Source organism: Chinchilla lanigera, unplaced genomic scaffold (genome assembly GCF_000276665.1).
Source record: "Chinchilla lanigera isolate Chin_1 unplaced genomic scaffold, ChiLan1.0 scaffold00019, whole genome shotgun sequence".
NCBI classification, from domain to species: Eukaryota; Metazoa; Chordata; class Mammalia; order Rodentia; family Chinchillidae; genus Chinchilla; species Chinchilla lanigera.
The window spans coordinates 22,304,514-22,317,034 of NW_004955420.1; the positions used below are offsets into that span (position 1 = coordinate 22,304,514).

At 41.0% G+C, this 12,521-nt stretch overlaps 1 protein-coding gene across 1 annotated transcript in view; it reads left to right on the forward strand.

Moving 5' to 3' along the window:
• The first annotated feature begins 2,346 nt into the window (after positions 1–2,346).
• LOC102013725 (peroxisomal bifunctional enzyme) overlaps positions 2,347–12,521 on the forward strand; it is a 46,331-nt gene continuing 36,156 nt past the window's right edge. The window contains exons 1-3 of the mRNA XM_005383302.2: positions 2,347–3,522; positions 5,020–5,486; positions 11,550–11,653. Of these exons, the coding sequence (XP_005383359.1) occupies positions 5,413–5,486; positions 11,550–11,653 (178 nt within the window). The 5' untranslated portion in view covers positions 2,347–3,522; positions 5,020–5,412. The remainder of the gene's footprint in view (positions 3,523–5,019; positions 5,487–11,549; positions 11,654–12,521) is intronic.

A 12,521-nucleotide genomic window follows, 5' to 3' on the forward strand; every position in this document is an offset into this window, starting at 1 on the left:
GGAGGGCAAAGCCCTCCTGGTCTGCAGCCGAACCCGGTTGGAAGAGCGAGAAAGTGAACGCGCGCAGGCCTCATCGCGGAGCTGCGCCGCCTGAAGACCCGCCTCTCTGATCCAGCGCAAACATGTCTACTGCTCAGATCAGTGGTTTGATCATTCCATTTCCTAAAGACAGTATTTCATTATTAATTTTAACAAAAGGATATGTACAAAGTGTGTTGTTTTTACTACCTCTACATTTAACATAATCTGTGCGCTTACAACATCTAGAAAGACTAGGTGTTTCAAATGTGGACTTAAGTTTGTCCACTATGTACAGAGTAATGTTGAATAAACTATCCACAGGTAACGGTTGTATCTCAGAGTGCCTTGTAAGTAGGAGCATGCCTGGCCTGGAATCCTTCATTTACTGCAATTTCTTCTCTCCTTGTTACATGTGATATAGACACATGTGTCACTCAAATGATTCTGCAGTTACACTTCCAAAAGCCCTTTTCAGAAGACAAATTTTCTGTGAATTTTAACACAAAGTATACAAGATGTCTTAGTTTACTAACTCTACTTTTGTCATATGTTGGCAACCTCTTTAATATGTAGAGACTAGGTACTATAAAATTAAGACCCATATATGTGCAGTATATACACTGTATATATAGTATAGCAAAGTTAAACGCGGCAAATAAAATGGATTACCTGAAATTTCTACCATACAAAGCACCTGTCACAATTTCTTCCCTCCCACCCCACTCAACTCAGTGAATAGTGTAATGTTCAGAGGTGGTTTAACCATCCTATTTGCAAGCACAGTATTTCCCATCAGTTTTAAAAAGCTGTTTACAGGCTAAGTGTGGTTATGCACATCTGTAACCTTAGGCTGAGGCAGGAGGATCGCTTTGAGTTCAAGGCCAGCTTGAACTACACAATGAGGCCTTGTCTCAAAAAAAAAAAAAAAAAAAAACAACAACTGTTTATAGAAAGTGTTATTCTACTACTTGTACTTTTAAATATCTATAAAGCACTTCTACATATCTAGGACTAGATTCTTCATATAAAAACATCTATGATACAGCACTGATAAGTAAAATTGTACACGTAGCAGTGGTTGTAATCTGAGATATCTTCTAAATATGACCATTTTAGCTTTGAACTACTCCCTTCTCACATCCTTCTCCCTGCCTTCACCCCAGCGGGCAAACACAGGCACACATAATGTCAGAGATGGTTTGAATCCAAAATTCATTTACAGAGGACAAGCTTTTCCATGCATTTCAACACAAAGTGTACAAAACAAGCCCACTTTACTAACTACTTTGTCTTACACTGGCAACCTCTTCAACATTAAGGGACTAGACCCTGCACAATTTGGACTTACCTATCACATACACTAGGTACACAGCAAAACAAAACCCACAAAGCATACAGAAAAATGGTGTCTGAAAATGTCTGAAGTAGAAACGTGCAAAGGTACTACCTTTTGCAGTTGCTTTCCTCCCACCTCATCTAGGTACTGAACAAATATAGATAGTACCATATTGCTCATGAGGTGGTTTACCATTCCATTCCCAAAAGACAATATTTCATGTGAATTTTAGCACAAAGATATTTACCAAGTTATATTTTACTGCCTCTATTTAAAATACTTTGGTCACTTCTAAACATCCAGATAAGACTAAATTTTTCAGGTAAGAACTCAGTTTGTCTGTGATATATGCATAACAGTCCTGATTAAATTGCACATATGTAACGATAGTTGGAAGTGTCTTGAAACAAATGTGAATAGTCTAGAACCCTTCCCTTCTCCCATTCACCCAGTGGTCTAAAATGCTCAAATTTTTAGAAGACAATCTTTCCTAGGAATTTTAACATAAAGTGTACAAAATTTGTTAGTTTGCTAATTCTGTTTTTGTTCAAAGTGGCAACCTCTTTAACATCTAGGAAGAGTAGATGTTGGAGAAGGACTCATTTTTTCTTCATATACCCTAGGTAGACAGCAAAGTAAAACAAAACACAGACGTAGGGCCAATGGTAACTTGCCTCGCTATAGGACACCAGCACAGCGCTCTGCATTTCCTTCTCTTTGAGAACCAGCGTAGAAACACAGTGTGGACTACTCAAGAGGAGGTGTGCCTATTCCCCCCCACAAAATAACACTTCACGTGAGTTGTAAAAAAAGAAATTTACAAAATGCATTATTTTACTACTTTTCTTGGTACCAGGATTTGAACTCAGGACCTTGCACTTGTGCCATTGAGCTATATCCCCAGCCCCTACTACTTCATTGTAACATGTACCAGGCACTTGAGAGTATCTAGAGAGACCAGATATTTCAATAAAGTACTTAGCATTGTTAGTTATCCATTTATATAGTAATGAGGACTGAAATACACACACAAAACAATGGTTACAATTCAGACCACCTCTTCTACCTGTAACCAGTTTGGTACTGCTCCTTCTTGTCTTTTCACTGTCTTCTGCTCCATGTCGTCTAACTCCTAGAACAAACATGACAGGTGTCAACTCCAAGTGTTGCTTCTCCGGATGGTCTGAAGAACTCCTTTTCAAAAAGTCACTTCCAATAGATGTTTCTTGTCTGTCATTTTCAATGGGTGTTTCCAAGATGTGTGATATTCTAACCCTATCGTATGTGGGCAACCTCTTTACATCTATATTGTCCACGTGCAGCAAGTTTTCTTTTGAAAGGCTGGGGGGAATGTTGACAGCAGTGTTTTCATATCATACACACAGGCCTTCTAAAAATGACCAGGAAATCTTCCCAGAAGGGGGTGGGCATTTCTAGTTAGCCAAGTGGGGAATATTACTTCCCCATCTCTCTCTTTGGTACCAGCTCATGGCCTGCCAGCCATTCCACCCATCCTCGAGCTGGGCACCTTCACCTTTCAGGGTGGGTGAGGCCTTTATTTTTCCTCACCACAAGAAGGGGCAGTCTCCTCCAACTGGGACACAGCAGTCGCTCTGGGACTACGGTCTGGCTTACATGGAAAGCCAGACTAAATAACCTGGCACACCTCTCAAACTTGTGTCTCTGTAGGTTCTTTCTAAATAGTGTCAATTTTCAAAACAAACAAAAGGGATTGGCAAGTTAAATATTCTCTTTCCAGTAAAATAAGGCGGTGGGAAATTGGAAGAGAGATCTGGGCTCTATAGCCTAGTGACGGTTTCCACACTAAATGAAATAAGATTCAGAAAAATGCGGGAGATGCCACCCAAGTTGCTTGCCCTGTGCAGAAGGGACATTTCCTGCCCGATCTTAGCTCAGAAGCTGACAGAGATGACGACATGGAAGAAACCTGCAAACCGTGAGAGGGAAGCTCAGCTCCATGACAGCTGAGTGGTTGAAACATGGGGCAGAGCAACGATTGCTCTCTCGGTTCCATTTTTGGTGCATTCAGCTCAGATGAGGTTTGCAGCACGTGGATGGGATCGTTAACCATGCTCTGCAATACATCACCGGTCTGTTTCCCCTGGCAAGGAGAATCCTCTTGTGACTGCATCATTTTCCCACAGGTGGGTCTTTTGTAGTTCTCTTGATGGCTGACCTTTATCATCAAGTACCGAACACACAAAGTCTCCAAGAGTCAAGGCTTGACACTTGAATAAGTCATTACCGGTACTATTGGTATACAAAAGTTTACCAAAAATACACAGTGGATCTTTATATTAAAATTGATTATGGTAAAGACAAATTGCCCTTATTCTCTCTCAGAATACTTCCCCTTGCTTCAAACACACTTACTGCATCATCTCGCCACTTTCTCAAGCAGTTCTGGAAGTCCTCTTCCACCACGATGAAAGCTGCTGCCATTCTTCGCAAAGTCAGGCTCTTGAAAACATTCTGTTGTGTCCTCACCCACCTTATGCATCAGATCTTGCATGGCGCACCTTCTGGTCCTTCCCCAAAGTCAAAATCACCATGAAAGGTGTCCTGCCGAGAACCAGTACCTGACATCCACAATTTAAAGAAGAAGAAATTTATTTTAGCTCACAATTTGTAGAGGTTTCAGTTCACAGTCAGCTGGTTCTAAGGCAGGGCAGCGTGGCAGAAGGGCATCACAGAGAGAAACAGTGGCGGGGGGGGGGAATGCAGAAAGAGAAAGAGAGGGAGAGAGGGATCCAAGAGGGCGGGAGATACAGTACACCCTTCCAGGTCATCCCCCAGGGACCTACCTCCTCTCACCAAGCTTCACCTCCCAACATCACGTTTTAGCTATAAACTTATCAGTGAACTAATCCACTGATAAGTATCACACCTCCACGATCCAATCCCTTCCCCAAAGCCCCACCTATCAGCGTGAGAGGCTTGTGGGGAAAACTAGATATATAAACCATAACTAAATGTTTTGAATATATTCAGGACACCCAGGCAGCCCTGCTAGGGAAACGAAAAATATTAACATGTTGGCTTTAATCATGAAGGTCCTGTCCTTCCTGGGCTGGGTGGGTCCTGACTACTACTTGTTACCAAGGCTCAGTGCAATCAGTACCTTTCTAGTGGTAGGGACCTGTTTCTGTTTTCAAGAGGTGAACGAATATGAATGAAGATAATCCTCAGTCACTGTTAAATTTACGAAACATCAGTGAAGGAAGTTTTCAGATACACTTTTTTTCTTAGAAACTTCCAGACTGCCTTCTCATTACTGGATGAACTATGAGGACCATAGGAGGCCACACACATTTAGAAGAACTTCGCCCCACCTGAACTTTTGGAGGCAAGGGGGTGGGCATTGTTTGTCTTTAGTCTCTAATGTAGGTCCAGCACAGGGTAGGTGGACCTACCTGGATCCGTGAATAAGGTATTAGAAATCACGGCCCTTAGGAGAGACAGAAGGAGAAAGAGCAGGATTGGGCAGACATAGGACACAGCAGAGGACTGTTTTGTAAATATTTGGTTGATGTTGGCACTGTCTTCCTTTGCGTGAAATGGATGATGCGTCGTTCTCGTGTCCCAGACGTGCATCCTTCGACATAACTGTCAGGGCCCTTGTGCCTGTTCCTATTTTTTAGGATCTTAAGGATTGAACGTTTGGATTCATCCAGCTTGCCCAACCCAGTGAATCCGTAACTGACCGGTCTCTGAGACGGAGTTGCAAAGCTGGAAGTCACCTCCACCCGCGTTCAGCGGTCCTCTCTGAGAAGTTTCGTGGTGGCGATGGATGGGAGCCAAAGAAGAGACGACAAGTCAGGCAGAGAGGGCAAGAGGGGAGCGGAGCCTGGAAGGACGGTGGACTCCAGCCAGCGGGCACCCGGGCTGCAGCTGCAGGAGGTGGGGCTGAGGGAGGAGGCGCCCGGATCGCATTGGCCAATCCGACGCCCCACCTCGCTCGCTGGGGCCGCCGCACCCAGAAAAGTGGCCGAGGTTCCGAGCGACTGGCAGTGGCCCTTCCGCGACAGAGAGAAATGGCTGAGTATCTGCGGCTGCCCCAGTCCCTGGCGCTGATCCGCCTCCGAAACCCGCCTGTCAATGCCATCAGGTGACAGCTCGCTCGGTCCCCTCTCCCTGCAGCCGGCACAGCGGGGTCTCCTGGGTCTGCAGCCCCGGACCCACGGGCTTTGATTCTCCCCGCTGATTGAAACCGAAAACACAGACCGTGGAGCAGGGCGGGTCGGCAGGGCTTTTCACCAGGTTAGCTGGGTTCATCTTGGCAGAGGACTCTGGCCCGGCTTTGATCGGTCAGGAAACGGAGTGACAGCGACGGAGCAGTGGAGCTGGGCGCAGCAGGGTCGGTGCACGCCAACCCCGCTCAGAACCCTTTGCGTGCGTGCACCTCGGCTTCTCAGAACTTTCAGTTCCAAAGGTGTTGACTCTGGACAAGGCTGGAGCCTGATCCAGCCTCAGGTCCCAGCTTCCAGCGCAGGCTGCCCTGTTGACGTGTGACTGCGCTCTGTAGGAATCAGAGTACCAAGCGGTTAAGCGGCCTTTACTTTGCTGCAAGGCTGTGGTCCTCTCTGGAAGCTGGATCTATTACAGCTATATCTGTTCCAGTCATACTCATTTTTCTATTTTTGCATGCTTTTGAATTTTTCTAAGTTAACAAAAATGTAAATAAAACACGAAGCATTTGTTGGAATGGGGAAATCCTGTCCCTTCTCAGTGGCACTGATTGAGTTAATGTTGCTCATTTTGTAGCTGTCCACGGACCAGAGGGAACACATCAGTTCCCTCTGTATCTCTGCTTCCCACCTGACCATTCAGCCAACTGGGGTATGTTTCTTGGGTCTCTAATGAACCTATAGAATCTTTTTTCTCCCTTGCCATAATTCCCTAAATAATACAGTACAATAACTAGCTTTTAGACATAATTTACAGTATATGAGGTATTTATAAGTAGTCTAGTGGTGATGAGGTGCATGAGTTATATGTAAGTACTCCAGTATTTTATATAATAGACTAGAGCATATGAATATATTGGTATCGTGCCAGGCGGACCGTATATTCTGAAACCAGTTCCCCATAGGTGCTGACGGAAGGCTATACATACTTTCTGGATTTTCAATATTATGTAATGGTCCAGAATCTGTTTTTATATTTAGTTGTGGTTTTTGATTAACTAGGCAAAAGCAACAGGTTTTATTGCAGTCTCCTAGGTGGAAAGGTAAAAAGTCACTAGGTGAAAGGTAATTATCATACACAAGAGCAGATACCTTCTTTATGAATACCTAAAGCTGTGACTCATAGTTACTGGTCTTAACTCTGTGGCTTTTATAAGATTTTGTTGATTTTGGTTTTAAGATTTTTATTAGCCAGTGCACGAAAGAGTGAGATTTTACTACATCCCAGGTGCTTTGTCAAGTATAACAAGCACCTCAATTTCTTAAAAATTTTTTTTCTTTCCTTTTCCCTTTCATTTTTTTTTTTTTCTAAATTTGCATTGGGAGTTACCTTTCCTAGCTTAGTGAAATATGCTTTCCTGGATAAGTTTTTGCTAAGCACGTAATTTAACTCCTTCATTGCTAGATCGTCCAGTCATGTTTCCTTCTGTTCAGAAGAACAGCAATTCTCCTCTCCAACATGCTACTTGGCTGATATGGTAGGAGGCTTATCTCCAGAACAAGTGACTTTCACACTATTTTTTTATTTTTTAATTTTTTGGTTTGTTTTTTTTTTTTTTTTCCGGTATCGGTACTCAAACTCACTACCTTGCACTTTCTAGGCAGGTGCTGTGCCGCTGAGCTAAATCCCCAGCCCCTCACACTATTTTTTTAAACTGTAATCCACATAGTTAGAAACTTTGTGTTTTACATTATAATAGAAGACACATGCATACATACAAATGTATAACTGAAAACAAAGTTTTCTGAAAGCAATCTTACCCTTCCATGTGAGATAGTTTGGCATATCCTATTTTCTGTTCAGTTTGTTTGACTGAAAAACTCCTGGTCACAAGCTATCAAACTTGACTGGATGAACTTTGTTTTTTTTTTGGTTGTTGTTGTTTGGTTGGTTGGTTGTTTTTTTGTTTTTTTTTTGTTTTTTTTTAAGAGCAGTTAAAAAGAATGGCCTTTTGTGGTAAAAGAAGCTGAAAAACTACTGTCTGTACTCAAGAAATGTGCTTTTCTTCCCAGATTCCATGCTTCACGCCTGGCTGTGTTAAGGGGAATATACTTTCTTGGGTCCTGTAGCCTTTACCTGGCTGAGAGACTGTGGTCCTCTCAGTCAACTGAAGTTAGTAAATTGTGTTGGTTGTACATACTTTGATTTTCCCTTTTTGGCCTGTTTCTTAGTTTTTATAAAATTAGTAACAGCGTAAAGTAGAAAGGGGTAGTTAAATGGGGACTAATTCTGGCTCATTTTGTAGCCATCCCTCAGCTGGAGAGAGAAATATTTGCTCTTCTATACTCTGGCTTCCCCACCTGCCATTCAACCAGCCGTAGCCAAAAATACAGTTAGGTCTATTAGGTACACAAGGTGGGTCTCTAAGAATCTTTATTTTCTTGTCATTACTCCTTAACCAATGCAATGCAACAACAATATCTTACATAGCTTTTATGTTTTATAAGTATTAAGGAAGTCTAGGGATGATGAACATAGGTTGTATATAAACATTTACTATTCTATACGATACACTGGAGCATATGTTAATTTTGGCATCCTGGGGTTGGTGGTTATAGTCTGGAGCCAATACCCCAGATACTGAAGAGTGACTGGATATACTTTTTGGACTTCTTAATGTTTGTGTAGTAGGCCAGAATCTGTTTTCCTAAGCAGATGTGATTTCCAGTTAACCCATCCAAAGAGAGAAGTGTTCTTTGATTTCCTCTAGGTCATGAGTTAAAAGATAACTAAGTAAAAGATAATTATTATACCCAATAATCCTGTTTTATTCCCTGAGGTTCTGACTCATAGTAGCTGGTCTTAGTACTATACCCTACTTCAGGAATTTGTTGTTTCTTTTAAGAATTTCAAACTCTGTATACTGAAGAATGGAGGTCTGACTACATCACAGCTTGTTTAGGAAGTGTAACAGGTTCCCCAGGTTTTGTTTTGTTTTGTTTTGTTTTGTTTTTACTTTTGCTTCATACTTATCCTTTTTCTTTCCTCCCTCTCCTTCTCCTAGTTTCTAGTTTTATGTGGGAGATTATCCCTTCCTGCTGCACTGGGATGTGCCTATTCTCATATACTTGTTTAATACAGAAAGTAGGTTAAGTCTTCCCTGCTAGTGTAGCCAGCCATGTTTCCTTCTGTTCAGATGACTATCACCCTATTCACAAGCATAGGACTTTGCCAGTTATGAGGCTGTCTCCCAAACAATGTCTCTTGTACTTTTCTATTTACTGTATTCCACAAAGCTAGAGACCTCATGTTTTCCGTAACAACCAAAGATGCCAACACACACGTGTAACTGAAAACCAAGTTTCCTGAAACTAATACCATCTTTACACGTTTTCCATATTGTATTTTCTCTCTAATCTACTTATTTGATTAAAAAGAATCCTGACCACAAGAACCAAACTTGATTTGACAAACACTCATTACAAAACAAAACAAAATATTCCAAAAGAAAGAACCTGCTGTGCTCAAAGAAGCTGAAGAGCTGTGGTCAGTGGTCCAGAAGTATTCCCTTCTCTCCAGACTCCATCTAGCATGGTGAATGGGTGAAGGGGAACACACTTTCTTGGCTTCTATGGATTTTACCTTGGTGTGGGGCTACCGTCCTCTCAGTTATCTGAATGTAATTGAGCTGTACTGGGTTATAGCCATTTTCATTTTCCCTCTTTTCCTGTTTTGTGAGGTTTTCAAAATTAACAAGAACATAAATAAACCAAGAAGGGATGAGTGGAATGGAAAAAACCCATGTCTTCTCATCAGTGGCACTGACTGAATGTGGGGTCATTTTGTAGACAGAAGACAACAGAATTGTACTGTGTATCCCTGAATTCCACATCTGTCATTCAACCAACAGGGATAGAAAATGTAGTTAGACCTAGTATACTTGCAGTTCTAATGAATAGGCATGGAAAGTCTTTTTTTTCCTTGTCATTCTCCCTAAATAATGCATACATAACTAACTATTTATATAACATTGACATAACATTTATGTTTCATTGGGTACTACAGGTATAAATATTTTAGAAATGTTAATTATATATATTGCACCATTATAGACAATGGACTCAAGTGTATGAGGCTTTGGGAATCATTATGGGGGGATGGGTGGGGCAGTTCAGGAACCTATTGCCCACAGGTGCTATATATTCCTTTTGGATCTTTCAATATTATGTAATGTTTCAGTATCTATTTCCCTGATCAGATTTGGTTTCTTAATTAATCAGTCTAAAGTAAGAGGTTTCATTTGACTTTCTCTGGACTAAGAGGTTAAAAATAAGTAGGTAAATGATAATTATCACAACTGTGTTGCAAGTATTTAGTTTATTCCCTGAGGCTTTCTCTTATAGTTTTTTTTTTCTCCTCTCCTAGTTTCTTAACAATATGATTTTTACACTAGTTTGTTCTCATGTGTTTTGTTTTAAGATTATTTCCACTCTGTAACTAAGGATCTGAGACTTTTATCTAGATGACTATGAGGAATTCCAAGCAAAATTAATTGTAGTCTGTGCCTATTATTTTTCTTTTAAGCACCTCAAGTATATAGTTTTCTTTTATTCTCCTCTTTCACTCTCCACTGGTCCAACTAATCTGCTTCTTGGCAAAGTCTCCTTTCTTGGTCTTTATGACTTGGCCTCCCTTGGTGTTGAGTCACTGGGCTGAGCCTCTCTTCTTAAGAGAGAATCCAGAGAACCTGCCCTTGGCTGTCTCTTCCTTGTTGTAGACTCACTGGCTCTTACCTTTAGCCCTATCACCTATGGGTGATTCCCTCATGTACTAAAACTTGGCAGAGTCTACTGCTGTACCTGCTTTAGCTTTCCCTTTCTTGCCTTTGCCTCCTAAATTAGTTAGGATTAGGTTTGCCTGCCAGAAAACTCACAATAGTAGTGAATTAAACAATCAACATATAATTTCTCTCACAGCAGTGTCCTGGAGTGCTATGGCTGCTCCCCAATCAGCAGGGACCCCAATTAAGTCTCTCTGGTGCTCTGCCACCTGAATACATGGCTTCTACCACTGGGTCCTCCCAGTCTAGCTATCATGTCTCATTTCTGCCACAAGTAAGGAGGAAGGAAAAAGACAAAAGCACATCCAGGCCTTTGAGGACTCTTCCTGAAAGTCATATATGCCAAATGTGTACTCCATCCCATTGGTCAGAACCTACAGCCTTGGATCAACCTCACTTTAAAGTAGATTGAGAAATATAGTCCTTATTCTGGGATACCAGGTACCCTACTAAAAAATAAATGTTTTACTACTTTGAAGAAGGTGGCAGGAATGCTTATTTCAATTAACTAGCAGCCCTGGCCACATTTCCTAGATGGTTTCTGCTTTACTTTTCTTCTATTTGCCGCTAGGACAAATTGTACCTTTGTCCCTCTCAGAATTTCTGTATCACTTTCTTTGTACCTTTATTACAGCACTCAAGGCACCTTACTTTATAGTTATGTAAATTTGTCAGGTAACTCCTTGCACTATACATAGGAGATGTATCATGATTTTAAGATATTGTTTTATTAGTTCAGGTTTATAATATATATAATGATGATATTTATGGTGGGGAGTTGGTACATGTACATAACACATCTTAGTTCTTTTTTTGTCCCCTACTACTCCCCTCCCTCCTGCTCTTTCCAACTCTTGATCCCCTTCCCATTAGTATAATAATATTTTTAAATTGATTATACAGATTCTAAGTGTTCAAGATAAAGCAAATGCCAGATTATACAGATTCTAAGTGTTCAAGATAAAGCAAAATGCCAAACTTTTAAAATTGTTTTAAAAGTGGAGTCATTTAATAAGCTCAGTGCTTAATTCGCAGTAGATATAGATATTATTTGTTAAACAAATGAGGGAAAACTTTAATGGTAAGTATCTGTGGTTTTTATCTATTATGTGTATCATTAATTTTTTCATCATTAGGGAAGAAAAGCAGCTGAGATAGAAGAAGTTTAATTCTCACTTGCTTTATGTGAATTTGTTCATTTAGTGTGGCTGTACTCAATGGAATACAAGAAGGACTACAGAAAGCTGTATCAGACAACACAATAAAAGGCATTGTGATTTCTGGAGCAAATGACACCTTCTCTGCAGGTAATTAGGGTCTAATCCTCTCTCGCTAGCTGTAGAATCCAGCCACAGACTGAGATCAATATTGCATGAGCTGTCCCTGTGGGTTATAACTTAGTGTGGGTTATGGATATGGCAGAAGACACTGGGAAGGAGGACCACTGTGGAGATAAGGATGAGTCCCTTCCCAAAAGACATCTAGAGAAGACTTTGGCTTTCATTCTTTTATATCAGGTTGAGCCATTTTAGGACATTTAGTTGCAGGCTGTGATGCCTGTTGTGCTGTCTGCTGTGTGGTGCCTACTGTGTATTTGTCTCCTCCACTTTGTCTGAGCTTGTGCTAAGCTATTTCATCTCCTGAACCTCATGTTCTCTAACTATAAAATATGGGCAGTAGCATCTGCCGTAAGGAGTTTTTGAGAGATTAAGTGGGATAATTTACCTAAAATTCTCTACTCCAGGGCCTGCGCACAGAAGTTGTTCTGTAAGTGTTTCACTTTAATTCACAATTTTGGAGTTCATTTCCTTTCGATAGGCAGCCCTGTAGATTTTACTGCAGTCAGAGATATTTAATGTATATTAATGATAGCTTGCAAACACTCAGATATTAGATTCATGACAAGAAATAGAAAAATATAATATTAGCATTTATCTTGTTTTTTAACTTGATTTTTTTAAAGAAATAGGTAGAAGACAGACTGTAATTAGAGTTAATTTCCAGAAAACTTATTTTTCTAGAAAAGCACTAGAAATTATCACACTAGACATTGTTATGGTTTGTGTTGGTGTGTCCCCCTAAAGCCTCATGCGGTCATGGGGCAGGCTTTTAGAGTTTGATTGATTATGGGTGTGAGAGCTCCACCCACCCTGGGGTGGATAGTTTGCATATGTA